Raw genomic sequence first — 26,467 nt, 5'->3', positions numbered from 1 at the left:
CTTTAATTATTCTACAAGTAATTCTAAAGTCAATGTAAGGAAGTTAACTAAATTTTTATTAACAGTATTAGTATTTAAGAGGTCCTAAAAGAAAAATTAAATAACTCTGAATTAAACTACTAGTAATTAAGAAGTACACAAAGAGACAATAATTCATTTAAAATTATAATACCAGTAATCAGGCAGTGCACAAAGAGAATTGAATTAATAATTGATATTTCTACTAGTAGTTAAGAAGTAAGTAAACCAGAATTAACTAATTCTTTATTATAGTAGTAGATATTACAAATATATAAACAAGATTTATTTAACTTATAATCAAAATGTTAGTATTATAAAGTACTAATCAGGAATTAATAGGGGTAGAGTTAATATATGTATAGAAATGAAAATTCTTCTTTTAATTCTAAACTATTTCTTTACTCTTCTACTATATACTCTAGTAGACTAAAACAACTTCTATTAAAGTACTATCTAAATAGTAAAGGTAAGATTTTAAAGCTCTAATATTATATAGAAGTTAGCTAATCCTTTCTATAGATGCCTAGTATTATTAAAGGCTATAATCTTAACTATAGTACTTCTATAGCTAGAAGATTTCTAAAAGAAAACCTAAGCTCTTTAGCTTTAACTTCTACCTATACTCTAGGAAAAAATGTTTATAATATAAGAGATAAAGCTAGTAGTAAATTAGTAGGCTTTCTATGCTACTTAGATAGCTATAGAAAGCTACCTAGCTTAGTTACCTATATCTATAAAAAAGGTACGGTAGGAAGATCTTTACTTCTAGTATTTAGACTATTTTCAAATTTTAAGTTTAGAGCTAGGCTATATTTAATTCTTTGTAATTATAGTTAATTCTTTAAAAGAAGAGGAATTCTACATTTCCTACTATAATAGTAGAGTAGAAGATAGAGTTACTTTAGTTACTAGTAAAGAAGATCTAGAAGAGTATATTATTATTAGGCTATATAATATTTTAGAACCAGATAATTAGTAAGTTTCTATATATATTTTCTTTATTTTAGGTACTAATATTACTAGTCCTTCTTTTTTTAGTAAGATAACACTAGAATATCTAGAAAATATAGAAGATAATAAAGTAGAAGAACCTAGAGAAGATAAAACTAGTACTTATACTTGTTTTTCTTCTCTAGTAGAAGAAGAAGATCTTTTTATAGATTAGTAGTTTATATACTTTTAGAAAAATTAGAGTAGTTTAGTTGATTACTAGTAAAAAATTTAATTTAAAAGCTTTGTAAGTACATAAGTTATTATTCATCCACTTAGGAGATAGATGGGTATTAAAGAAATACTCTAGTTAGTTCTTTTTTTTAAAAAAAAAAAAGAGACGATTTGTTTATAATTGTAAATTCTGGTTATAAGAAATGTAACTATTAATTGTCTCTAAAAAAAAGTTTCTATTCTTGTATCATTATCTTTATAAAAAACTTCTTAATATTTTCTAAAATTTAAAGTTATACTAAACTGCTAATAATTCTAAACTACTAGTAATTCTAAACTAGTAGTAATTCTAAACTGCTAGTAATTCTAAACTGCTAGTGATTCTAAACTGCTAGTAATACCTTGTTAAAGAAACCTAGTAGTTGTTCTAAACTACTAGTTATACCTTACTAAAGAAGTCTACTAGTTATTCTCTCTACAATACTAACTAAATAGTAAAGTAGTACATAAAGTTTAAAAGGCTATAAAGAAAAGAAAAAAAAAAAACTAATTATTCTAAATTACTAGTTATTCCAAACTACTAACTATTTTAAACTGCTAGTTATTCTAAACTGCTATTTATTCCAAACTGCTACTTATTCCAAACTGCTATTTATTCTAGACTTCTATTTATTCTTAACTTCTATTTAATCCAAACTAATAGTTATTCCAAACTGCTAGTTATTTCAAATTGCTAGTTATTCTAAACTACGAGTTATTTTAAACTGCTAGTTATATCTTGTTAGAGAACCTGCTAGTTTTTCTCTCTACTATACCTACTAAATAGTAAAGTAGTAAATTAAGCTAAAAAGGCTAAAAAAGAAAAGAAAAAAAACATGCTAGTTATTCTAAAGTGTAAGTTATTCTCCCGGATAAGCTATTAGATAGACACTAATTAAATACAATTTATTAACTAAGGCTAGTTCTATAAACTTGTTACAGGGGTTTATAGAAATTAGTTATTAGTACTACTTATCTATCTCTCTTAGCAATAATAACAATAAGTATCCCCTCTAATGTACCTAATAATAAGATGCTTTAATACATATACTAGAACAACACTAGACAAAGAAAGCTAGCTAACACCTAAATAGAATTACTTATCTAAAAGCTTACTAATCTAGAGGTACAATAAGAGCTAAATATCTAGCTTTAATAGAGCCTTAAAGCTAAGGGGGTGTGTTAGATGACCAACCTTGCCGAACCAGGTTAGGGTTAACGTACTCCACGGTCGAGCGGATCACACGATCGAGCGGATCACTCAAAACCCCACCAAAATTGTCCAAAACTACAACCCTTTATTTCAACAACCACGCAATAAAATCTTCTTAAAATCTCAGAATAGTATTGCATAGTTATTGGTAAGTACATATCTAGATTTCAGCTTTATAGCTATAATAGTTATAGAAATAGCTTGCAAATAGTGCTAAACACCCCTGTAAAACAGTAATCGCTTAATAACGTCTGTGTTATAGATTCTAGCACTCTAAGACTTTTAAATACTCTTATTTATATAAGTGCAGCCCTGTCCTGAAAATTTTAGAAGATTTTATTGCGTGGTTGTTAAGATAAAGGGTTGTGGTTTTAGGCAATTTTGGTGGGGTCTTGAGTGATCCGCTCGATCGTGTGATCCGCTCGACCGTGGAGTACGTTAACCTTAGTTAATTTAGGGGTTAGTTACCTACATATAAAATTAGGTAACGTATTCAACAGGTAAGTCGGCCACACGGGCGAGTCGGCCACTCTGCTAAGACCACACCAACATTCTACCCTATTATGGCTTGTATTGGCCCACATTGGCATTGTTTATAGTAGTACAGTATATAATATTATTTAGTAACACCTTCTTTAGGCTTTTTACACGTGCGCAAGTTATGCCCTACGTTGTGGCACTTTTTACAGCGTCTTTAGGTTACCTTACCTCCTTTAACACATACTTGCTTCCTTACCTTCTTACCATCACTATGCGCCCCAAACTTAGTTAGAGTAGTTAATTAAAGGCCTTCCTTAGCTGTTAGGACTCCCTCCTGCTGTAACCGCTTTCTTTTATGCAATTTACGTCGCGTAGCAGCCTTATTTGCTGCTTAAAGCCTAGTAATCTCCCTTTAAGCTAACACTAGCTTATGCGCTACTATAGCTGCGCCTTTAGCAAGCTTTTTAAAGGCCTTAACTATTAAAGTTAGTAAGCTGCTTGCATGCCTTTAAATCCTCTCTTAAACTAGCGTTAATTGCGACCCTAATTGCAGGGTAGTGCTTGGGGTTTGGGACTGCTAGGGCTTATCTTCTATAGTAGGTAGCGGTAGAGTACGTAGGCGGACATTAAGACCTATTATAACCCGTTCTGGGTTAAAGGGGACTATTCCAGCGCCTTAGAAGCCTCCTTAGATATTGCTAGAAGTAAATGTCTCCTTGTAGGCGTCTATAAAGCATAGTAGGAACTTAGTTTTAGTAATATAAGTAATATAGTTGTGTATAAGATTCTTAGCTTAGCGCCTATATACCTTCTTTAGAGGGGCAAAATAACCTATATCTAGTGGTTATAAGAGGTGAGATAAGTATAGAGGCATACACAGTGTAATAATGTTTGCTTCCTTACAGTATTGTTAGAAGTTAAGGGAGTTATAGCTCTTGTGGCTATTAATAAGAAGTAGCTAGTGCACTTCTTAGGTGCGCGTCTTTGTATAGGCATCAAAGTGCTTTAACTAGTCTAGACCAAGCTTGTTGGTAGTCTATCTGTTCTTAGAGACTCTAATAACCTAGTTATAGGGCAGGTTGTCCTCTTTGTACCAGGCAGAGAGGTAGTTGCAGCCTTTAAAGATAATAAAGGGTAGAATAGCCTACCCTGTGCTATTAATGCCCTGTATAACCGTTGTCCACTCTTAATTACCCTGCTGCACTGCCTTTAGCCGTCCTTAACGCTCTAAACCTGTAATAACTGCTCCTACGGATATCTAGCCTATTATAAAGCCTGTCTTATTAAAGTTGTATGTGTTATTATCCTAGATGCTATACTTAGCTTTAACATTTACTATAAGCCTAAACCAGCCTTATATAATCTCTAGATCCTTACAGAGGGCTCTCTTATAGTTATACTTGCAATTAAACTTTACTTTAAGGTTAGGGCGGCGCTTAATAAATGTATTAGGCTAGTTTATGCTAACATAGCCTATATTGTGCTTAGCACGCAAAGAATTAGCTATATTAGCTACAGCAGCTAGCTAAGAGGCAAATTCTTGTGCATCTAGCTTAAGAATGTACTTAGCAATCACATCCTCCTTAGTCTAATCTATATTCCGTTGACTTGGCGTACAATCAGCTTGTGCAGGTCGTCCTGTGTATTAATTGCGTAGTGTGCTGCAAGGCGCGTTATATATGGCTGCAGCGCGTTATATAGTAAGGTTTGCGTCTTATTTAAGTGCCTAGAGCGCAAGCTGTATTACAGCCTCTTTTAAGGGCGTAGGTTTATGTTGTTGTTAAGTTATCGCGTTATAAGGTAGAATGTTGGTGTGGTCTTGGCAGAGTGGCCGACTCGCCCGTGTGGCCGACTTACCTGTTGAATACGTTATCTAAACAGATAATTATTAATTACTTACCTTTATTAGTATCTTTGCACATTAAGCATATTATCTGACAGTAGGTCAACAGGACAAATGGTTCCTTTCGAGGGATAAAATGGGGCGGCGCGGATCAACATCCGCACCGCGTCGGCTGTCTGCCAAGCCTGCCAGCCAGGCATAGCTGCTGGTTCGCGGCTGAAACCGTGTAGGAATTACCAACCAACCAACCAACCTAGTCTCGTACAGCATTTAACCAGACTATCTTGGTCTTAGCGCTGAGAACTGCCTCCATCAATCAGATCCTCGCATCCTTCTCACTTCATCTCCCGTACATTCGACAAAGTGTCTCGAAAGCACCGCGCAAACGCTGCGATTTATTGGTTGCCATCTTTCCCCTCACTTCTGAGATACAACATGGTACATTGTCCAGTCGCAAGCTCTGCCGGAACTCCTCCTCTGCCAAGCTGGGTAGAGATGAAGAGCGACAAATCCATGTCGGCTTTCATTGACTGGGAGGCATTGCGAAAGATTGCCGTTGCAGAGAAGCAAAGAGCGTCCACAAACAAGAATGTTGATATCGCTTGCAAACTTTCCGCAGCTTGCAGCGAAGGAGGATTGCATATTGTCCGAAGACTTGAATTCAGCGATGGAGACATATGGATCGCACGAGTACAGAAGACGCCACCCTCTGCAGACTCTTGTAAGAGGTTGCTACACGAAGTCTACACGATTAGAGCCATCCAACAGCAGTCCAATGTTCCTGTTCCTAAGATACTTGCATATCGTACGGCAGAGGACAATCCAGTTAGAGCTGCGTTTACTATACAGCAATATGTTCATGCAGACACTGGTATGAATGTGCTTGGCGAGGGCTTTTCAAAGAAAGCTCAGATAACGGCTGGATGGGAAGAGAGATACTACAAAACAATGGCAAGAATACAGGTAACAGTCACTCACAGCTGATTAATTCCGTGTCCATCTCATGCGAACAGGCAGACATGTCTTCGGTGCGTTTCTCTATGATAGGATGCATCACCGAGACAAGTAACGGCTATTCGGTGGGGCCAATACCTGGAATTGGCGGGCCCTTTGAGACGCCAGCGGACTTCTTCGCGCAGTGGGCTACGGGTGCGGTTTTTCCGTTCTCAAAGGATAAGGTCAAACGACGAACGCCTCCTGAACACTTCGAAGAAGTGTGGAACTCTCTCGCGGGGTTTCCTTTGCAGGTTGCCAAATTCGCTAAATCTTACAACTTCCGGAGAGGTCCTTTCCCTGTCATCCACGGTGATCTCTATCGCAGCAATATCCTAATGGATAATGACTGTAACGTTAAGGCGATAATCGATTGGGAAGACGCGATTGTAGCTCCTTGGGAGCTGGTGGAGTTCATTAAGGATCTCGGGGTTGTTCCAGCAGCGATGAACGGATCTTCACATCAAGAGCCACCCTCGGTCCGTGAGAGACGCAACAAACGAGAAACATATATCAAATATGTAGAAGAGATTGAGAAGAAGCAATTGCTTGATGGCACGTTGTCCATGGTGCTCAGTAACTCTGCAGTGCAGGATTTCGCTCACGCCTTCTGGCTTTGGCATGATGGTAAAGTCGGTTTTTATAAAGAGATTGGATTAATTCAATGATTTGATATACTTATCTGTACTGCACTTAGCGTATGCTTGCAGCTTTTCGGCGCTGTCGAATGACCTTCAGGACTTGGTAGAATGACATGACGAACACGCAAACATAATTACGAGCAATTGCAAGATGTTACAGCGGTCCGAGATTCCCGAATTCTTGACGCCTCTGGAATACAGTGCCTGCTGAGTGTAGAATATGCTCTGTCACCAAACCCTCATGACTGTCAAAGGCGCTCAATGACCTTTATGTGGCATTAACAATCTAGCACGCCTAGTAGAGAATGAACAGTGCACCACGTCGACTATGACATTGATCAACAGGTAGCTTAATCATGATTGTGATTATCGTCAATATTGCTATGGGTCGGCAGACTCAAGACTGAGGATATGAGTGGAAGTGTAGTACAAAACACTGGCATATACGGCAAGCAATATGGTATGATGTGGTTGCTAGTGAGGAGCCATATGATGGGTCGATGCGATGAATGCAAATGAGCGAATATATGGCCTTATCTACATATCCTGTGACATCTTTACTACCCACGAAGAGACCGATAGAAGTTGCGAGTGAGCTTCGTCCTAAGTTTCCTTGCTAATTTAAAGACAGCTTGAGAGTGATTTGTCTAGTCGTCGTTGTGGGGACGGGTTGCGCCACATTTAGGGCATTGATCGCCTCTTCGAATGTCCTGACCGTCGCAGCCAAAAGTTGTGCATGCTGCATACTCGCTCTTGGAGCCGCTTGACTTCTGTGGTATCAGGCGAACGAATCTATGGAGTTGCAGAGGAAAACACACCATGATATTCAGGTTCTGTAGAGGTGTATGTGACAGAGAGTAGTGGAGAAAGTGTTTTGATATGATGGACAAGTGATGTACTGCAAGGGATATTATAGTCCGTAGCCTCTACCTAGAAGCTGTTTCTCTACGAAATTGCCGTAGTTGAAGCGGGCACCGCGCATATCTCGGTAACATCCCATCAATGCAAGTCATCTCAGACAGCCAGATCGATTGGCCATCCTTCCTGTGCTCAGTTCAGAAGCGTCAGGCGTACCGGTGAGCGAAACAAAGCCATCAACAATGGTGGCGCATCTGTTCTCATGCGTGCTAGGAACGCGCATCATGCATAACTCTCGTGTTGGCTACAAATGCGGGATGTCAGGCACATTCTCCATACCGATCAAAGATTAACTCGCAAATGTAGCCGTATCCTTGCCATCGATCGTGGCTTTAATGACTTTTGTCAAAGAAAGGTTATCTTTACTAGACGCTCGAATCGGACACTCCGCGGAATGATCGGTCATGCAACGGAGCGATCGCAGGCATGGCTTTGGCGGTATAGGGACAGATCCATCTCACGGTATACGTGCGTGAATTCTCATCGTCAGCTACACGTGCGGCATTCACGCACAGATTGTAGCTTGCGCACGAATCTGCTTTGGCCAAGTGTTGGTCCGGATGCTCTTGGCCTAGCGCACTCGTGTTGGACCCAGCCCAGGTTTATCGTCAATGTGCCGCCGGCGCACAGCTTTGCTTTGTCGGTTGTGCATGTGTGGCGTCTGCAGACGTGCACTTTAGGACGGATGCCAGTATCTTTTCGATCGAGACTCATTTTCACCTCCAACCATCCCTGACGCCGGAAGCCGATTATTCGCATGAAGTGGCGACTGGACACCATCTCGTACGACCAGTGATGAAGAGTTCACGTGGACTACGGATTCACTTTCCTCCAAGCTCGACGCGCTGGAACGGACCGTCGGCCGGCAATCCTCTCGCCAGTTCAAGGAGGACAAGCTCACGCGAACCATCGATTGGTGATGCTCTCGCACGATCAAACGCGGTAAGCGTATATAGATCATCGGCCTGCAATTCTCTTGTACGTCCAAGCATGGCAAGCTCGTATGGACCATCGCAGTAACAGGCTCGCGCGTTCAAACACGACAAAAACGCGCTGCGCTCGTCCCACGTCCCATTGAACCAGACCTTCAGCTCCGTCTAGCGCAAGAGTTGAACGGTCGTTAGCCGCCGGCGACTCTGGATACCTATCTAGCGCTCGTAATTCGTCGTTGGATGACAAGCAAGAGTGATTGTTGGATGCATGCCGGCTAGGAAACGCAATCGCAGAGGAAAAGACGTGCCTCGAACAAGTAAACGAGGACGAAGAGCGACTTATTACTACTGTGCACTCACCGTCGGAGTCCTTTCTGGAGTGTATACGTGCTATGAAATCTAGGGGTATGAATGGACCAGTCTCATCTACATGAACGCGTCCTCGATACTCCAAAAAAAAAAAAGATTAAAAACAAACCACCACACAACAACAGCACTCAGGATGACTGCTCTTCTTCGCTCAGGAAGTCCACAACCGCCTTGATGAACTCGTCCGGCTTCTCGCTGATAACCCAATGTCCACAATCGAGATCCACGAGCTCGAAGCGGGGGAAGAAGCGTCCAATGACCGGCAGCGCCTCATCGGTGACATAGCGACTTTTCGTGCCGCGGATAAACAGCGCGCGCTTGCTGAAGCAGTGCTGGTCCGGGTCCGTGAAGGGGAAGTCGGCCATGTTGTCCAGCGACTTGCCGAGCACCTGGATCGGGATGCGCCACTGCATCGGCTCACCCGGCGCGGGGCGCACGAGGTTGGAGAGCAGGAACTGTCGGACGGGCAGCGCGGGGGCGTAGGGCTGCATGAGTTGGTCGGCGGCCTTTTGGCTCTTGGGCGCGCCTTCGGCCACTTTCTTCATGCCCTCGGCGTACTTGGGGAAGTCAGAGGATAGGGCTGCGTCGACGGGCGCGTTGTCTACGGGGATGATGTTCGCGCAGCACGAGGGGTTGCGCAGCGCCATTGCCATGACGGTCTTCGCGCCCATCGAGTGCCCGATCAGGGTCGAGTTCTTCAGGTTGTGTTTCTGTAGGAAGGCTTCGACGTCTTCGGCGAGGGCGATGTAGTTGTGTGTCTTGTGGTGCGGGGAGTCGCCGTGGTTGCGTGTGTCGATGGCATAGACGGGGCGGGACAGATGGCGCGCAAAGACACTGGTGGGAGGTCAGTGAGGGCCTCGCAGGAGCAGCAGGGTCGCCACCTACTTGGCAACGCTCTGGTTGTTCCTCTTGCTGCCGAACAGGCCATGAATCATCACGATTGGGTCACCCTTTGCCTTTCCGTTGTTGTCGTGGAGTTTGTACGCAAGATCGACGACCCGCAGGCGGGAAGAGGCGTGGAATGAGCGCGACCATGCCGGCAATGGATTCGCGCTGCCCACTTGCACCTGGGCCGCGCGCCTGGGAAGCTGAAAGGGCGTGCACAGCGGCCGTAGACTGCGGTGTAGCATCGTGTGTTTGTTGGGGCTCTTCCGACATCGCGGGACGGAACCTTTTTTTTTCTGGGTAGCGCGATAAGCGAAACGTCATCGCGCTTGTGATCTATGCAGGGGGTAAAGGACCCACAACCTTAACCTTAATCTATCGTATACATGGCATGCGGGCTCGTAACGCCATCGAACCTGTGATACAGTCGCAGAGAGTATACGGCCCACCATGGAGCCTCTGGTACACATCGTACGGCACGGGCAGTCTCTCCACAACGTCGAGCGTGGCTACCCTCACCGCGACCCTCCCTTGACAAGCTCCGGGCAAGAAGCCACGAGGCTCATCGAGATCCCCGCAGCACCTGACCTGATCATCATCTCGCCCATGACCCGCACGATCCAGACTGCGATGAACATGTTCCCTGCCGTCTTCAGCACGACTCCGCTCCCAGTGGACGTGCAGATCTGGCCCGACCTGCGCGAAACCTACGAGGCCGAGTGCAACAAAGGCCTGTCTCGAGAAGCCATCTCTGCCAAGTTCCCGCAGCTCGATTTCGCAGACTGTGCGAGCGAGTGGGAGTATCCGCCTCACACCATGGCAGGTGCGACTGCGCGTGCGGAGAGCGTTCGCAGGCGGCTGAAGGAGCTGTCGAAGGAGCATCGCAATATCGTGCTCGTTACGCATCGAGGGTTCATCGAGTTTCTCGTCCAGGGGAGTCGCTTTGATGTCTGCGAGACGCGAGCTTATCGATTGGGTACAGAAGAGGAGAGTGCGCGTGTAGAGCATTCAGCCATAGTGGAGCCCTTTGACTATGGACCAACGGTGCTGATACCCGCCGATGTGCCACAAGCTGGAGAAGATTCGAGTGCTCTCTGACGCATTACATGAGGGACGTGTTGTTGTGTCTTCATGAGGCCCCATCTACCGTCGCCATCGCCGTGTTCAGCTTGTCCTAGCCCATCCGGCACCGGCTCTCGCCCTCTGATTTGTATACTCAGGAAGGTATCTGCGTATCACGTAGCTTTGGGATTTGGTGAAGGTTTCGCTTTGAGACTTGGTAAAGTCTTCGCTTGGGACTTGGTTATGTCTTCGCTTGGAACTTGGTTAAGTCTTCGCTTGGAACTTGGTAAAGTCTTCGCTTGGGACTTGGATTCAAATTGAATGGGTATCAAAATGCATTCAAAACTACAAAGACCAAATACGCAACAAGAAGGCGGGAGACAAACTTCAGAGCCCAAGAAAAACAAGACCACCTCACCGCAAAGGCTAGCGGCCGACACCATCGAGGGAGTAAATGGGCGGAGGATCAGCCGCGCTGGTCTTGGAAGACGACGTATCCGCGCCAGCAACAGCAGGGGTTGTGATCTCGATGGTACACTTCGGTCCATCCGTCTCAGGATCAGCGTTCATCCGCTGCATTCCCGCGCCAGACAGGTCGTGCACCTTGATCTGATCGAGCTCGATATCCTCGACGTCGGTCGGGGCTGCTCTCATTCGCTTGTTCAGCTCGAGGGTGAGGACCAGGCCATAGGAGAACACGACGAAACCGAGGATGCCGCATGCTGAGCCGAGGAGTAGCGTCATGGAGTAGTAGGTGTCGGCGTCGGGTGCGTTGGCGCGCAGTATGGCTGTGATTGTGCGCAAAGTCTGATCGCTGGGCCGCGTGTTCATGTGGTTGTAGATGTGGTGCCTGGGGGTTATGGTCCGCAGCGAGGCATTGCCGCTGTACTTGTAGCCCACGGTGCCACGAAGCCTGCCGTTCATCTCAACAGAAGCAGCGCTCAGCCAGCCGCAGAGCTCCGAGTCCGGTATGGTAGATGCGTTCACGACCTGAAAGCCGCTGACGTCCAGCCATTGGGTGAGTGTCTTGGGGTAGAACTTCAGGTACTTGGTGACAAGGGTGAAGGCGAAGTGAGTTTCGTTGGGCGAGTTGAAGAGGACAAAGTTTTCTGTCGCGTCCCAGTAGTTGGAGTACCGTGTGAGGCAGGTGGAGGGTTGGTGCGTAGGCGGCGAGGGTGGCAGGAGGGTTGAAAGGTCTTGGGACGGGGCGAGTAATGCTGATGACAGGGTGGCAAGGAGGAAGAGGAGAGTCGTGATGCAGGAATGCATAATGGCAGTGACAGACGAGTGAATGGATGCAGCGTAAGGCCCACAGTGTGAGCTGATGCGTGATGATGATGATGATGATGATGATGATGATGATGATGATGATGATGATGATGATGATGATGATGATGATGATGATGATGATGATGATGATGATGTAGAGAAGACGTGGTCGAGTAGACGTTTTAACCCTCTGGCGCGAGTGCTCTTGCAAGTTGAGGAGGAAGGGAGGTAGGAGCGTATCCTAGGCGTGAGCATCGTAAAGGAAAGAGCAATCCATGGCAGCGACAGTGGTGGAAGAGGTGTGCCGTGCTGCAGATGGTACAGATTTGTATATTACATCACCCAAGACAGCAGGGGGCGGCGTGGTGATGATCAAGGATCCTGGTCTCCAAAGGGATAGTTGAATTTCAGCAGTGCGTTCAAGCCTCCGACCCAGTGGTCCTCGGTCTGGTCCTCCCTCCCCGCGGTGGCGCGCACAATGCAAGGGACGCCGCCATGCCACTCTCCTGTGTTGGTGCGCACGTCTTCGCCCATGACGCGGACCTCCATGCCAGAGCCCAGACCCTCTGTGACGGTGTTGCCGTCGATGCTGACCTCGACCTGCTTGCCCCTGTTCTTGTCGCCGAGGCGCAGGGTGATGGGGGTCTCTGCGGGCAGGACGAGCGGCCGGAAGGAGAGCGAGCGCGGACAGATGGGGGTGAGGAGCAGCGAGGGGACGAGGGGGTGGACGATGCTGCCGCCGCTGGAGAGGCTGTAGGCGGTGCTGCCGGTGGGGGAGCTGATGATCATGCCGTCGGCGACGGCCTCTGTGAGGAAGCGGTTGTTGATGTAGACGTCGATGATCTTGAGGTGGGGGCTGGAGCCGCGGTGGAGGGTGACTTCGTTGAGGGCGTAGTTGTCGCCGGAGCCGCCGATTCGGGAGCCGTCCGGGGCGAAGATGCCGACCTTGAGGCGGTTGCGCAGCAGGACCCTGGCGGTGCGGTGCGGGCCCATGGCCTTGCCGCGGATGTCTGCGTAGGAGAGCGGGGGGTCGAGGGGAGCGTCTGGCGAGGTGGGCGGGGCGGGGGGGGCGAGCGAGGTGGACAGGGCGGCGCACGTGTCGGGGGCGGCGCTCATGTACATTTCGCGGAAGGCGCGCTTGTACTCGTGGAACTTCCACTCGCCGAGGAAGCCGAGGGTGCCCATGGCGAAGCTCAGCACGGGCGGGACGCTCTCGACGTGGCTGAAGAGGCTGCTCGCGCGCAGCAGGGTGCCGTCGCCGCCGAGGGTGCAGACCAGGTCGGTCCGGTCGGACAGGTCAGGCACGGCGCCATCGAAGGCGTAGACGGGGAAGGCGAGCTGGGCGTGGACCTCGACGGCCGAGGCGCGGTCGAGGATGACGTTGATGCCGGGGTAGGTGGAGTGGATGTGGGCGGCGAACTCGAGGAGCGAGGCGGTGATGTGGGGGGCGCGCTTCTTCTTGGTGATGAGGACGTTGCGCGGCGGCGAGGGCCACTGCAGGCTGAGCAGCGTGTTGGTCGGCGACTGGACGTACGCGGGCGTGGTGCGCGGGGGGAGCTGGGCGACGGGCCTGATGTCGAGACGGCGCGGCGTGGTGGACAGCGGTCGCGCGCACAAAACACAACCATGACGCCGCCACGGCCGGACGCGGTGGTGGGCGGGCACGGTGCGGTTCATCTTGCGCTCATCCTTGCGGCGACGTGTCTCGCAGACGCAGAGAGGCAGACAGACGCAGGCAGACGCACACAGACGCACACAGACGCACACAGACGCACACAGACGCAGACACGCAGACACACGCAGACACGCAGACCGACGCACACGCACACGCACACGCAGACCGCCAAAGCTCCCCTGGTCTGGCCTTGGCGCGCTCCAGCTCCGTCCTCGGATCCCGCGTGGGTGAGGTGGGGCCTGGTGTGGGGCCTGGTGTCATGGCCGTGCGCGCGTCGACAGCGTCACATGCCCGCCCTGGCCAGCCGCTGTCCCTGCACGCCGTGAGCCTCGCCCGTCGACATCTCGCCCGCCGACATCCGTCCACCGCCTACCACCACGGCACGCGCACACCCTGCGCTCGCCGGCCTCTTCCTCCCGCACGCCCAGCGGACAGCTGCCACTCCCGCGCCCGCTCCCACTCCCACGCCCACGCCCGCTCCCACTCCCACTCCCACTGCCCCGGCCATGGACACGACAACGGCGCACGCGGGGCTGAAGCAGCGCCATCCGTCGCCTTCCGTCCCCGCCCAAGAGAAGCACTCCAACGGCCGACCTAAGCTGGCTGGGCGCGCCCACTCCAACCACCCCGCGGGCAGGGTCAAGCATGGCGCCCTCATGCAGTTCCTGCGCATGTGCGCCTTTGCCGTCTACTTCGCCAGCAGCATCTTCGCGTACGTCGACGCCAGCTGCCGCCCCGCCATGCCGCTGACACGCCCGCCAGCATCTTCATCACCCAGGCCATCGGCCTCCCGCTCTACTACTACAGCAGGGACCTCTTCTACGCCTGGATGGCCATGACCAAGCAGCACTTTGGCATCGTCACCACCACCATGACCTACTGGTGGGCCCCCGTCAAGATGAGAGTCAGCGGCGACGCCAGCGTGCGAGGCCAGCTCCGCAGCTCCGACGACGGCCGCATAGAGTGCGACTTCCCAGAGCGCATCGTCCTCGTCTCCAACCACCAGGTCCGTCCACCCCGGTCCACCCCGGTCCGCAACCGCCCTCCCCCGCTGACCGCCCACAGATCTACACCGACTGGGTCTACCTCTGGTGGATCGCCTACACCTCCTCCATGCACGGCCACCTGTACATCATCCTCAAAGAGTCCATCCGCTACATCCCCGTCCTCGGCACCGGCATGATGCTCTACGGCTTCATCTTCCTCTCCCGCAAGTGGGCCACCGACAAGGAGCGCTTCCAGTACCGCCTGAAGAAGCTCAGCGCCCGTCACGACGCCGCCGTCACAGCCGCCAACCCCAAAGGCCTGAATCCCATGTGGCTGCTCATCTTCCCCGAGGGCACCAACCTGTCCGCCAACGGGCGCGTGGCATCGAGCAAGTGGGCCGACAAGAACGGCATCCCAGACCTGCGCCACGCCCTCCTCCCACGCTCCACCGGCCTGTCGTACTGTCTGCAGGAGCTGCGCGATACAGTCGAATACATGTACGACTGCACGCTCGCCTACGAGGGCGTCCCCGCCGGCCAATACGGCCAGGACCTCTTCTCACTCTACGGCAGCTACTTCCAGGGCCGCCCTCCCAAGAGCGTCAACATGCACTGGCGCCGCTTCGCCACGCGCGACATACCTCTCGGCGACGAAGCCGTCTTCAACCACTGGCTCGTCGCGCGCTGGAGAGAAAAGGACGACCTCCTGCAGTACTACAGGGAGCACAACCGCTTCCCCGCCGACGACGCCACCGGCCTCGACGACTCGGGCAACACGGTGCAGGGCGCCGGCTGGATCGAGACGGAGGTGCGGCCCGCGAAGAGCTGGGAGTGGGTCCGCGTCTTCGTCCCCATCGCCGCCGTCGGCCTGTTGCTGAACGTGCTGTGGAAGACGCTCACCATGGTGCTGAAGGTGGTGCGTTGGAAGTAGATCGCAGCAAGACTCGGGTGTAGACGTGTTGGAGACGGAAAGACAAAGACCAAGCAAAGACAGGAGAGGAAGTGTAGATGGATGGATGCTGGAGACGACGTAGATGAGCTGTGGACTGCTTGATACCCTATTCCAACGTACCATACCATGCCGTATTATATCCTACCATATTATACTATATTATACTATACTCTACTATATTACTCCCTAAGATGTAAATGCGTAGAGAAATAGATACTAGACAGCGTGGATTAGCTATAGGCTGCTTATTACTCTATTCTAACCTACTCTACTATACCCTATTCCAACATACTCTACTATACCCTATTACATTATACTACATTATACTGTACTATACTATATTGTGTTATACTATACCACACCCTAAGATCCAACCACCACATTATAGACCACGCAGGGGAGAAGGAAGAATAGAGGAATTGTGGATATCATTCGCATTTATATTTGCATTTACATTTATTTTTATTTAGATTAATTTATGTTTATTTGCATTCACATTTGTTCACATTTACATTTATTTACATTTATTTATATTTGCATTCACATTTACATTTATTTATATTTATATTTATTTATATTTGTATTTATATTTACATTTATTTATATTTACATTTATATTTATTTACGTTTATATTTATTTGCATTTACATTTATATCTGCATTCTTATTTATATTTACATTTATATTCACATTCACATTTATTCACATTTACATTTATTTACATTTACATTTATTTACATTTACATTTATTTATATTTATATTTATTTGCATTTACATTTATTTGCATCTATATTTATTTATATTCACATTTATATTTAACGTATTTAACAGGTAAGTTAGCCACACAGGCGAGTTAGCCACTCTGCTAAGACCACACCAACATTCTACCCTATTATGGCTTGTATTAGCCTACATTAGTATTGTTTATAGTAGTACAGTATATAATATTATTTAGTAACACCTTCTTTAGGCTTTTTACATGTATGTAAGTTATACCCTATATTATAGCACTTTTTACAGCATCTTTAGGTTACCTTACCTCCTTTAACACATACTTGCTTCCTTACCTTCTTACTATTACTATGCGCCCTAAACTTAGTTAGAGTAGTTAATTAAAGGCCTTCCTTAGCTGTTAGGACTCTCTCCTGCTGTAACTGCTTTCTTTTATGCAATTTACGTTGCGTAGCAGCCTTATTTACTACTTAAAGCCTAGTAATCTCCCTTTAAGCTAACACTAGCTTATGCGCTACTATAGCTGCGCCTTTAGCAAGCTTTTTAAAGGCCTTAACTATTAAAGTTAGTAAGCTGCTTGCATACCTTTAAATCCTCTCTTAAACTAGCGTTAATTGCGACCCTAATTATAGGGTAGTGCTTAAGGTTTAGGACTGCTAGGGCTTATCTTCTATAGTAGGTAGCAGTAGGGTACGTAGGCGGACATTAAGACCTATTATAACCTATTCTAGGTTAAAGAGGACTATTCCAGCGCCTTAGAAGCCTTCTTAGATATTGCTAGAAGTAAATGTCTCCTTATAGGCGTCTATAAAGCATAGTAGGAACTTAGTTTTAGTAATATAAGTAATATAGTTATATATAAGATTCTTAGCTTAGCACCTATATACCTTCTTTAGAGGGGCAAAACAACCTATATCTAGTAGTTATAAGAGGTAAGATAAGTATAGAGGCATATACAGTATAATAATCTTTACTTTCTTACAGTATTATTAGAAGTTAAGGGAGTTATGGCTCTTATGGCTATTAATAAGGAGCAGCTAGTGTACTCCTTAGGTGCGCGTCTTTGTATAGGCATTAAAGTGCTTTAACTAGTCTAGACTAAGCTTGTTAGTAGTCTATCTGTTCTTAGAGACTCTAATAACCTAGTTGTAGGGTAGGTTGTCCTCTTTATACCAGGCAGAGAGGTAGTTACAGCCTTTAAAGATAATAAAGGGTAGAATAGCTTACTCTGTGCCATTAATGCCCTATATAACTGTTGTCTACTCTTAATTACCCTACTACACTACCTTTAGCTGTCCTTAACACTCTAAACCTATAACAACTACTCCTGTAGATATCTAGCCTATTATAAAGCCTGTCTTATTAAAGTTGTACATGTTATTATTCTAGATACTATACTTAGCTTTAACATTTGCTATAAGCCTAAACTAGCCTTATATAATCTCTAGATCCTTATAGAGGGCTCTCTTATAGTTATACTTATAATTAAACTTTACTTTAAGGTTAGGGCGGCGCTTAATAAATATATTAGGCTAGTTTATACTAACATAGCCTATATTGCGCTTAGCACGCAAAGAATTAGCTATATTAGCTATAGCAGCTAGCTAAGGGGCAAATCCTTATGCATCTAGCTTAAGAATGTACTTAGTAATTATATCCTTCTTAGTCTAATCTATATTCTATTAACTTAGCGTATAATCAGCTTGTGCAGGTTGTCCTGTATATTAATTATGTAGTGTACTGTAAGGCGTGTTGTATATGGCTGCAGCGCGTTATATAGTAAGGTTTGCGTCTTATTTAAGTGCCTAGAGCGCAAGCTGTATTACAGCCTCTTTTAAGGGCGTAGGTTTATGTTGTTATTAAGTTATTGCGTTATAAGGTAGAATGTTGGTGTGGTCTTGGCAGAGTGGCCAACTCGCCCGTGTGGCCGACTCACCTGTTAAATACGTTATTCGCATTCGCATTCACATTCACATTCACATTCACATTTATATTCACATTCACATTCACATTCACATTCACAATCATTCACATTTATTTTTATTTTATATTCACATCCACATTTATTCACATTTAAATTTATTCACATTCACATTCATTCGCATTTATTTGCATTCACATTTAAATTTATTCACATTCACATTCATTCGCATTCGCATTCACATTCATTCGCATTCGCATTCGCATTCGCATTCGCATTTGCATTCGCATTCGCATCAGAGGCGAGAGTACCTAGGTACGGAACTCGCAGACGTTTCATCCTCTCTCTCTTTCTCTCTCTCTCTCTCTTTCTCTCTCTATCGTACCCTGCAGCGCTGAAGTGAGGACAAGACGAGACGAGACGAGACGAGTCGCGTCTGGAGAAGCATCTGCATGTCTGCACTCTCCGCCCTCCGCCCTGCGCCGTACGTGCTTTGCCCGACCCTGGGGTAGGGGAAGAAGGGTGGATTTGGATAGCCGCCCTGCCGCTAGGCTACGGCTGCCGAGAACCGAAAACGCCGTGCAACAGACTGACTTGACATCGCTTGAGAAGAATAGGAAAACAGGTATTGTACAGGCCTACCAAAGCTTCGCTTCACTTCACCTCCACCTCCACCTCCACCACCACGTGCTGTGGGTGCTAGAGTTGCACGTGCTGTGGTGCTGTGATGCGGTGCTGTGATGCGGTGCTGTGCTGCAGTGCTGTGCTGCAGTGCTGTGCTGCGGTGCTAGAGGTGCACGCGCATCGTGTCGTTGCTGCCAAAGGCCTTGCCGCAGTTGGGGCATTTGCGCGCTCGGTTCGTGAGCCGGTCCTGCACGCAGTCGTGGCAGAAGAGGTGGCCACACGTCTTGATGCACGTATTCTTGACCCTACTCTTGCATATCTGACATTGCAACATCGACTCCATCAGCGCCGCGTCCGAGCTCTGCTCGCCCTTGCTCTTCTTCTTCCACACCTGGATCTGCTCCTTCAAGCCGTCGACTTGGGCGCTGAGTCCGTCCCGCTCGGTGCACGCTTCGCGCTGCGTGTGTCTCGCGATGAGATAGGCGGCGTCTTTGGTCTCGACCAGCTTCTTCAGTTCGGCAATCTGGCTGGCGTGCCTTTCGGCTGCGATGCTGTTCTCGCTGATCTTTTGCTGTAGCTGGCGGTGCTGCACAGAGAGATCGTCCATTTGCGACCGCATCTCAGCCGTCTGCTTTTCGAGCTTGTCGACCAGCGATCGGCTGAGCGAGTCCGCCTCTTTCAGCTGCGACACGACTTCGGTCGACTTTGCCGCTTGTAATCGGAGGATGCGGATCTGCTGCTCCATCTCTCCCTTGGCCTTCATGGCTGCAAAGAACTTCTGGTCCGCCTTGGCTTTGTCGGCGTTGGCTCTGGCCACGTTCTCCTCCCACGCAGCGAGCTCTGCAATCTTCTTTCCTGCGATGGCTTGCGCCTTCTTCCACGCAGCTTCCATGGACGGCAGCTCGCCACTGAGAAGCTTGAGTTGGTTTTCCAGATTGGAGATGTTGCTGCGCAGCTGCTCAGGTGTCGAATCGTCCGTCTCCATGGGCTCTCCTGGCTGGTGCTCGGCAATCTGCAATCGCAGTCGTTCGCACTCCGACTCCAGAGCCGCAATGCGGCTTTCACAAGCGCTCACGAGCTCCTTTGACTGGGCGTTCGAGGCTTCGCTGTCCTTGTGACTCGTCTCGAGTATGTGGTTTTTAGCGACGAGTTCGTCGCGTGCATTACGGATACGGGCGAGATTGGCTTCGGCCTGCGATACCGCACTTTCTGACTCAGCCAACGAAGAACGCGACTCGTCGTCGATCTTTATCCGGTAAGCAGTCCGTTCGGCCTGATACTTTTGCGCTTCTTCCCGCAGCTGAATGTTAGTCGCCTCCAGGTGATTGATCCTCTTTATCACGTCCTCGTGCTGAGACTTGATTGCTTTGAACAGGTCGGTTTTGGCATAATCATCGTCCGACAGTCCAGTCAGCTTAACCTTTAACGCCGATAACTCCTCGGTCATCCTCTTGTTCTCCTTCTCCACGTCTTCGAGCTGTGCTTTCCGTTTCGCCGCTTCGGCTACCGCCTTGCTCCGCGCAGTCTCCAGCTCCTGGCTCGCAGCAGGTTCTGGCGTGGTACCATTGGTGGCTTCCTTCTTCACGCCGGCAGACGGTGCTTCCTCCTTGACTGTGGTGGCTACTGCCGACTGCTCCAATTTCTGGACCTGCTGGCTCTTGAGCCTGTCAATCTTCTTCTCGGCCACGAGATAGCGGTGGGTAGCGGTGTCTAGCCGATCCGAAAGCTGTTCTTTCTCCGTCGTGATTCTTTGACATTGCACAACGTGTTCTTTCTGTGCTGCGAGCAGTTCTGACAATTGCTGCTGGAGATGTGCAACATCCGGGCTTTGAGGCGGATACTTGGCAAACAGGGCAGACAGCGACGACAGGATGGTGTCTTTCCGTTTGGACAGGTGTTGTCTGAAGCTGTCGCTGTCCTCGAACAGGAGGGCGGGAGGCACGGTTCGCGATGAAGCATCACCTGACAGCCGGTCTCCACTCAGGACTTTGATCTCATCAAGCAGCTGGCCGAGGGTCAGCGGGGGGTGTACTGGAAGGGTGCGGGGAGGACTGACCTGATCGAACCACGTGTCGATTGTGCGCAGCTCGTCGTCGTGGTACTTGGCACGGGACTCGACGTCGTTGAGCTGGGCCTCAAGGGTCGCCTTCTCCCGCTTGTACTCGCGCATCTGGCGGAGGATGGCGTCTTTCTGGTAGGCCTGCAGGGGAGGGCAGGATTAGCGAGAGAGTTCGGGGCCGCTGGCGAGGCAGGGCGGGCGAGGGCGGGGCGGGGGGGCGAACCTCGATGTCATCTTTCCACGGCATGTCAGCGTCTGGATGCGAGCGAGCACCGTTGACGGTCACGGCTTGCCTCTTGGCGGGCGGGGCAGCGTCGTCGTGGGCGCTGGGCCTCTTGCGGTCCTCCATCTTGACGGGGTCCAGCGACGGGGGTGCGACGGTCCTGGCTTCGAGCCTCATCGGACAGGCGACGACGGCGTGGCGGGCACAGGCAGCCGTCGGGAGAGGGGAGAGGGGAGAGGGGAGAGGAAGCGAGAGAGCGGCGAGCAGGGGATGGCGGGCGTCGGCAGCAGAGCGGGCGTCGGCAGCAGAGCGGGCGTCGGCAGCAGAGCGGGCGGCGGGTGGGTGGGTGGATGTGCGCGGCGCCGGGGCGAGGTGAGAGGGGTGAGAGGTGAGGAGAAGACTCGAGTGCCCGTCGACACGCACAAAACGAAGACAGCCGCCAACGAGCTAACGACGGCAGCGCGCCAGCCGCAAGGGGCAACGCGCGCCTGGGGCCGGTGGGTCTTGTGCTTGTGCACGCCTGCCTGCACCCTCGCCTGCACCCTCGCACTCGCATTTGCACGCTCTCCCACCCGCACGCTCTCCCTCTCGCCCGCCCGCTCGCCCGCCACGCACATGTCGACATAACCGCGCCCAGCTGCACCGAGCAGCCCACAGCCCACAGCCCACACCCGCCACCCGCCCCCATGGCCGACGACGCCGCCCCACCGCCGCCGCCGCCGCCGCCCGCGACCTTCAGTTCCTTCATCAACAAGAACACATCGGCCAAGAAGTTTGCTCCCAAGGCCGCCCGCAGACGGCCAGCTGCTGCTGCTGCTGCTGCTGCCGCCGGCCCCACAGCTGCCTCTGCCGCCGGCCCCGCAGCCACTTCCGCACCCTCGGCCGAGTTTTTGAGCGCCCCCGCCGCGCCGCTGCCCACGCCAGCACCCACCCAGGCGCCCCTCCAGCCACTGTCTCCTGCAGCCGCCGCCGCGTCTTGGAGCGCTGCTGTCCCTACCACACAAGACGCTTCACCTCCCGCGACCGCTGCACCTGAAGCACCAGCACCCAGTCCGCCACAGCAACAGCCACAGCCACATGCAGCACCAGAGATCCAACACGTCCAGACCCAACACGTCCAGGCCCAACACATTCAAACCCAACACGCCCACACCCACACCCACACCCACCACGTCCCACAGCCTCTCAAAGATGACATCGACGCGGGAAGATCACCCAAGAGGAGGCGCGTCGAGTCGCCCTCGCGCCAGAGCGCACCCATGGTCCCCGTAGCTGTCATGCTTCCCCCACAGCCTGAGACCGCATTTACCACCACCACCGATGCAACCCCTCCTGTCGAGACAGTACCTACCACCACCACCGATGCAACCCCTCCTGTCGAGATAGTACCTACCACCACCACCGATGCAACCCCTCCTGCCGAGACCGCATCTACGACCACCACCGATGCAACGCCCCCTGTCGATACAGCCCCTACCCAGCAGAAGCGCGGGCGGAGGACGTTGCCGTGGACAGCCGTCAATCACCCACAAGACGAGGGCGGCGAGGCCAGTGGCGCTGCCGAGCCACCCGCAAAGAAGAAGCGCGCGCCACCCAAACCCCGAGCCGAGAAGAACGCACCCGAGGCGGCCGCAGAAGGAGAGGCACAGGAGGACGGTGACGAGGACGAGGACGAGGCAGAGCCCACAGAATCACGACTCAGCGCCAGAGCGACTGGAAAGCGGACGGCACATGTCCAAGACGACCAAGACGACCAAGACGGCGAACCAGCCGCGCCCCCATCCAAGAAGCCGCGAAAACCGAGCAAGGACAAGGGGAAGGAGCGGGCTGAGGAAGCAGAGCTCGCCGAAGGACAAGGTGACCAAGACGGCGACGCGCCTGCCAAACCCAAACGCAAGCCGCGCGCGCCAAAGAAGAGAAAGACAGCCCTTGCTGCAGCCAAACACGGCTCAGAGGAACCAAAGCGTAGAGGTCGACCTCCCCGTGAAGACACGCCGTCCGACGCCGAAGAACAGATCATCGACCCAGACATGATGTGCATGGACGACCTGGCATCGCGCAACATCCGCGTAGGCAAGCTCTCGCGCCGCGAGAAAGAGATGCGCAAGATCGACTGGGAAGCCGTCAAAGAGCGCCGCCGCGAAGAAGATGCTCGCCACATCTCCACAAAGGAAACCCAAGCCGCCGTCGACAAGCTCCTTGAATCTGGCCAAGTCGAGCCGACCCCGACTGGACCCCGCTACCATGTCGTGGACGGCCGCATCGAGCTCATTCAAGATTCGGGCACCATTGACCGCGAGCGCGACGCCGATCGCGAAATCGACGCTATGCTCATCACCGAGGAGGACGACCTTACTACACGCATCACAAATCGCAGCTTCATGAAGAACAACAAGCGGTTCCCCAACGAATTCGTGCTTCCTGGACAGGGCAAGAGGTGGAACCATCAATCCACGGATATCTTCTACCAGGGACTGCGCTCTTTCGGCACCGACTTTCAAATGATAGCGCACATGTTCCCTGGTATGACGCGCCGCAGCATCAAAACAAAGTTCACACGCGAGGAACGCGAGAACCCGGAGATTGTGCGCGATTGTCTGCGCGGCAAGTCCGAACTGGCCTCCCACTGGGACCATTTCCTCGCCGCCTCCCAGATGGAAGAAGAATCCTTCGCCGATGCCGACGCCATCAAGCGCGATCTCGAGGAGGAAGAGGCGCGCATGCGTGAGCAGATCAACGAAGCCCTGAAAGAAAAGGAGGAGCGCGAGAAGCAGAAGAAACTCGCCGGATTGACCGATGACGGCGACGGCGCGGCTGACAACCAAAACGGCAAGGGCAAGAAGAAGAGGAAGCAAAAGGACAAGACGGTCACTTTCCAGGAGGAGGGTGTGGAGATTGTGGGCGAGGTGGATGACGATCCGAACTGGGGGCAGGAGTGAGCGAAAAAGATACCCAACTACTTTCATATGACAATGAAGATACCCAGCATGCCATATATCGACCGCACAGCTACGAAACCAACTTTCCAAGGAAAGATTGTCTATGTTTGGTAAGAGAGTAAGGTCCACGCCAGCGCTTGCAGCTTGCGTGCTGCACTAGGCCAAATTACGTCTAGCGCGCCGATCTTTGCTGAACGACCTCGTCTCGCGTACTTTGGTTTTGAGTCGTCAGGCGTGGCTAGTACCTGTCGGGTATTTCTGTAGTCCAGTTGCCGCGGGAGGGAAGTCGAGATCTGGGAGTACGAGAAGACGATTAGAAGTTCCTGTTGCAGCCCGCCTTCAGTTGTATAACAAGCTCGTCCAAACTCGAAGAAAGCCATGGCTCAACCGCTGCAGCAGGCAGACATCATCTTCCCACACCTGTCAAACACCCCAAACTTCTCCACTACCCTTTCTTCCCTCAAACGCTCCGCCCTGTCCATTACCAACCGGCTCAATTCCATCACAAACGACAGCAAGTTTGTCACCCGCGTGGCCGCCTCGTATGACTTGCCCCTCGTCGCCAACGAGCGCTGTGGCAGCTGGTACATCCCTTTAGACCTGAAGACCGCAAGCGTGTACTTCAAGAGCACGGATGGCCACATGGGCGAGTGGGCGTTTAGTCTACGAAGGCTGAATCTGCAGCTCCTGGACGTGGTCAGCCAGCACGGAGGCTGTGTGATTGTGGATTCGACGAGGAGGGGAAAGAGCATGCCTGATGCTCTCAGCAAGACAGTCCCGCTCTGGTGCTGCGTTATCAATAGGGCAGTTTTTAGGAACAGTGAGTATGAGCTGGATCTCTTCACGCCTCCGACGGCTGTGTCTGAAAGCGAGCACACACAGATGGAGCGTAGAGTCAATGGGTTCGTGCAGCAGTTTCTGGTACGCTTACGACTGTAGTAGGTTAAAAGGAAAACACTTAGCTGACGGTAGCTCCAGGACATCTGTAAGCCCGATGTTCAAGCGCTTCAGTCCAAACTTAGAAAGCCTCTCCGTCCGATGTGGGTGACACAGGCCTCGACACTTCCCCACACTGCGCCAGACTTCCCAGACTTCCATCCGGTGATTCTCTGTACTGCTTCTCGTCGCGTTCAAGGCGCTGAAGCGTCGGAAGGTGGCTACATCCAGGGCGCTGCAGACGATCACGAAGCATGGTCCCATGGGCTCACTCCGCCACTGTTCTGGACCAACAAGAACGAACTCGTCCAAACGAATGAGGAAGATCTTCCAGCAAAGATTGCAGAGTTGGTCGGCCAGGATCGTGGCACTGATGCAGTCTCGACTCTGATCAAACCGACACATGGTTTTTATGTGTCTTCGAGCCAGAATGTCGACCTCACATCATTTGATATGGTAGTGAGCTGTACACCCGAGCCTCTGCCACACAATATTTTGAACGATGCAGGAGTGGGAGCGTACTTGCACCTCGCCTGCCAGAACGGCAAACTGGGATCGCGAGACCTACGCACCCAGCTGCCTGCCTTGCGCTCGCTCGCGTCGATGAGCAACCTTGCAAGCAAACGAATACTGGTCTGCTGCCCAACAGGTAAAGATCTGTCCGTTGGGACAGCGCTCGCCTACTTGTGTTTGTACGTCAACGAAGATGGCACGATAGACTCGAGACAAGTCCGGAATATCGACAAGACACTAATCAAGCAACGGCTTAGCTGGATCACGACCAGCAACCCAGCACTCAATCCGAGCCGCGCAACGCTGCAAAGCGTAAACAGCGTACTGATGTCCAGCGAGACGTCCAAGTCACCTCTCCCTACCCTCAAAGACCCATCAAGATACGATTCAAACTGGAACCTCCTCCCCCCAACACCCAGCAGCCGCCCCAGCATTCCCAGCACCGCTACCACGCACCCCATTCCCTCCCTCTTCATCACCCTCGCAGCGCACACCTGGTCGTTCACCCGCACCCTCACTTCTGCGCGCCCCACACACCCCTCAGGGACCGTCACCGGCCACGCATCCTTCACCGCGACACCGCAGCCAACCACGCTGCTGTACGCCGAATCCGGCACCTTCACCACCACCACCGGACTGCAGCTCTCCGCGCGCAGAAAGTACGTGTACGAGCTCCTCACCCCAGACGAGGGGGGTGCGCCGCGCATTGTAGTCAGGTTCTTCGACGACGCGGCGGGGCGCCAGGACGTAGGGCCGAGCGGCGAGGGTGTGGGCGGGTTGTTCGTCGAGATGGGTGATCTGAACGCGGAGGGTGAGAGTGAGGACGTACTGGTGGCGAAGAACAGGGACCAGCATCTCTGCGGAGCCGATCTCTACGCCGCTAGCTGGCGCTTCTCCGACGGCATGGCAGGTCGCGAGGGGGAGCCTTGGTGGGAAGCGAGATACGATGTCAAGGGGCCCGGCAAGGACTATGTCAGCACCACCCGGTACGTGCGTGGGGTTCCTGGAGTGGACCACGAGTAGTTCACCATCCAACACATTGAATTGCCCCCAATCCAATACTGCCTCTTCTGATGC

General features: G+C 50.8%; 9 protein-coding genes across 9 annotated transcripts, besides 29 other annotated features; 5 read left to right on the top strand and 4 right to left on the bottom strand.

Annotated features, from left to right (window-relative positions):
* Nucleotides 1–2,105: 2,105 nt before the first annotated feature.
* Nucleotides 2,106–2,166: a mobile genetic element.
* A 4-nt stretch (nucleotides 2,167–2,170) lies between these two features.
* Nucleotides 2,171–2,281: a mobile genetic element.
* Nucleotides 2,282–2,439: a mobile genetic element.
* Nucleotides 2,440–2,883: a dispersed repeat.
* Nucleotides 2,875–2,924: a dispersed repeat.
* Nucleotides 2,915–2,986: a mobile genetic element.
* Nucleotides 2,923–4,789: a mobile genetic element.
* Nucleotides 4,167–4,170: a direct repeat.
* Nucleotides 4,171–4,790: a long terminal repeat.
* Nucleotides 4,171–18,119: a mobile genetic element.
* Nucleotides 4,781–4,859: a mobile genetic element.
* Nucleotides 4,790–4,840: a dispersed repeat.
* On the top strand, nucleotides 5,196–6,421 carry EKO05_0003191 (uncharacterized protein; the record flags this gene model as incomplete). The annotated part of the gene is made up of 2 exons (XM_038937871.1): nucleotides 5,196–5,723; nucleotides 5,774–6,421. 2 exons carry the CDS (start codon nucleotides 5,196–5,198, stop codon nucleotides 6,419–6,421), a joined length of 1,176 nt encoding a protein of 391 aa, XP_038801749.1.
* Nucleotides 8,742–9,743, bottom strand: EKO05_0003190 (uncharacterized protein; the record flags this gene model as incomplete). The annotated part of the gene is made up of 2 exons (XM_038937923.1): nucleotides 8,742–9,447; nucleotides 9,499–9,743. The coding sequence occupies 2 exons, from the start codon at nucleotides 9,741–9,743 to the stop codon at nucleotides 8,742–8,744; spliced, it is 951 nt and encodes a 316-aa protein (XP_038801748.1).
* Nucleotides 9,949–10,596, top strand: EKO05_0003189 (uncharacterized protein; the record flags this gene model as incomplete). Its single annotated transcript, XM_038945235.1, has 1 exon — nucleotides 9,949–10,596. The coding sequence occupies one exon, from the start codon at nucleotides 9,949–9,951 to the stop codon at nucleotides 10,594–10,596; it is 648 nt and encodes a 215-aa protein (XP_038801747.1).
* EKO05_0003188 (uncharacterized protein) lies at nucleotides 10,987–12,084 on the bottom strand (the record flags this gene model as incomplete). Its single annotated transcript, XM_038945234.2, has 1 exon — nucleotides 10,987–12,084. The coding sequence occupies one exon, from the start codon at nucleotides 12,082–12,084 to the stop codon at nucleotides 10,987–10,989; it is 1,098 nt and encodes a 365-aa protein (XP_038801746.2).
* Nucleotides 11,890–11,984: a tandem repeat.
* On the bottom strand, nucleotides 12,202–13,506 carry EKO05_0003187 (NADH kinase; the record flags this gene model as incomplete). Its single annotated transcript, XM_038945233.1, has 1 exon — nucleotides 12,202–13,506. One exon carries the CDS (start codon nucleotides 13,504–13,506, stop codon nucleotides 12,202–12,204), a length of 1,305 nt encoding a protein of 434 aa, XP_038801745.1.
* Nucleotides 13,096–13,131: a tandem repeat.
* Nucleotides 13,940–14,004: a tandem repeat.
* EKO05_0003186 (uncharacterized protein) lies at nucleotides 14,011–15,421 on the top strand (the record flags this gene model as incomplete). The annotated part of the gene is made up of 3 exons (XM_038937669.1): nucleotides 14,011–14,216; nucleotides 14,267–14,510; nucleotides 14,570–15,421. 3 exons carry the CDS (start codon nucleotides 14,011–14,013, stop codon nucleotides 15,419–15,421), a joined length of 1,302 nt encoding a protein of 433 aa, XP_038801744.1.
* Nucleotides 15,879–16,259: a tandem repeat.
* Nucleotides 16,260–18,125: a mobile genetic element.
* Nucleotides 17,508–18,119: a long terminal repeat.
* Nucleotides 17,642–17,673: a tandem repeat.
* Nucleotides 18,120–18,123: a direct repeat.
* Nucleotides 18,126–18,210: a tandem repeat.
* Nucleotides 18,211–18,224: 14 nt separating this feature from the next.
* Nucleotides 18,225–18,319: a tandem repeat.
* Nucleotides 18,320–18,392: a tandem repeat.
* A 44-nt stretch (nucleotides 18,393–18,436) lies between these two features.
* Nucleotides 18,437–18,477: a tandem repeat.
* Nucleotides 18,478–18,500: 23 nt separating this feature from the next.
* Nucleotides 18,501–18,529: a tandem repeat.
* Nucleotides 18,530–18,783: 254 nt separating this feature from the next.
* Nucleotides 18,784–18,878: a tandem repeat.
* Nucleotides 18,879–18,883: 5 nt separating this feature from the next.
* EKO05_0003185 (RING-type E3 ubiquitin transferase) lies at nucleotides 18,884–21,179 on the bottom strand (the record flags this gene model as incomplete). Its single annotated transcript, XM_038938104.1, has 3 exons — nucleotides 18,884–20,725; nucleotides 20,777–20,920; nucleotides 21,003–21,179. The coding sequence occupies 3 exons, from the start codon at nucleotides 21,177–21,179 to the stop codon at nucleotides 18,884–18,886; spliced, it is 2,163 nt and encodes a 720-aa protein (XP_038801743.1).
* Nucleotides 20,953–20,997: a tandem repeat.
* A 40-nt stretch (nucleotides 21,180–21,219) lies between the features above and the next one.
* Nucleotides 21,220–21,248: a tandem repeat.
* Nucleotides 21,249–21,673: 425 nt separating this feature from the next.
* Nucleotides 21,674–21,729: a tandem repeat.
* On the top strand, nucleotides 21,689–23,941 carry EKO05_0003184 (uncharacterized protein; the record flags this gene model as incomplete). The annotated part of the gene is made up of 1 exon (XM_038945232.1): nucleotides 21,689–23,941. The coding sequence occupies one exon, from the start codon at nucleotides 21,689–21,691 to the stop codon at nucleotides 23,939–23,941; it is 2,253 nt and encodes a 750-aa protein (XP_038801742.1).
* Nucleotides 23,942–24,319: 378 nt separating this feature from the next.
* Nucleotides 24,320–26,413, top strand: EKO05_0003183 (tRNA A64-2'-O-ribosylphosphate transferase; the record flags this gene model as incomplete). The annotated part of the gene is made up of 2 exons (XM_038937784.1): nucleotides 24,320–24,862; nucleotides 24,920–26,413. The coding sequence occupies 2 exons, from the start codon at nucleotides 24,320–24,322 to the stop codon at nucleotides 26,411–26,413; spliced, it is 2,037 nt and encodes a 678-aa protein (XP_038801741.1).
* Between the last annotated feature and the right edge of the window lie 54 nt (nucleotides 26,414–26,467).

The sequence above is a fragment of the Ascochyta rabiei genome, chromosome 4, assembly GCF_004011695.2.
Source record: "Ascochyta rabiei chromosome 4, complete sequence".
Classification (NCBI taxonomy): Eukaryota; Fungi; Ascomycota; class Dothideomycetes; order Pleosporales; family Didymellaceae; genus Ascochyta; species Ascochyta rabiei.
Note: the sequence above shows the minus strand (reverse complement) of the source record. Positions and strands in the feature narration are given on the sequence as shown.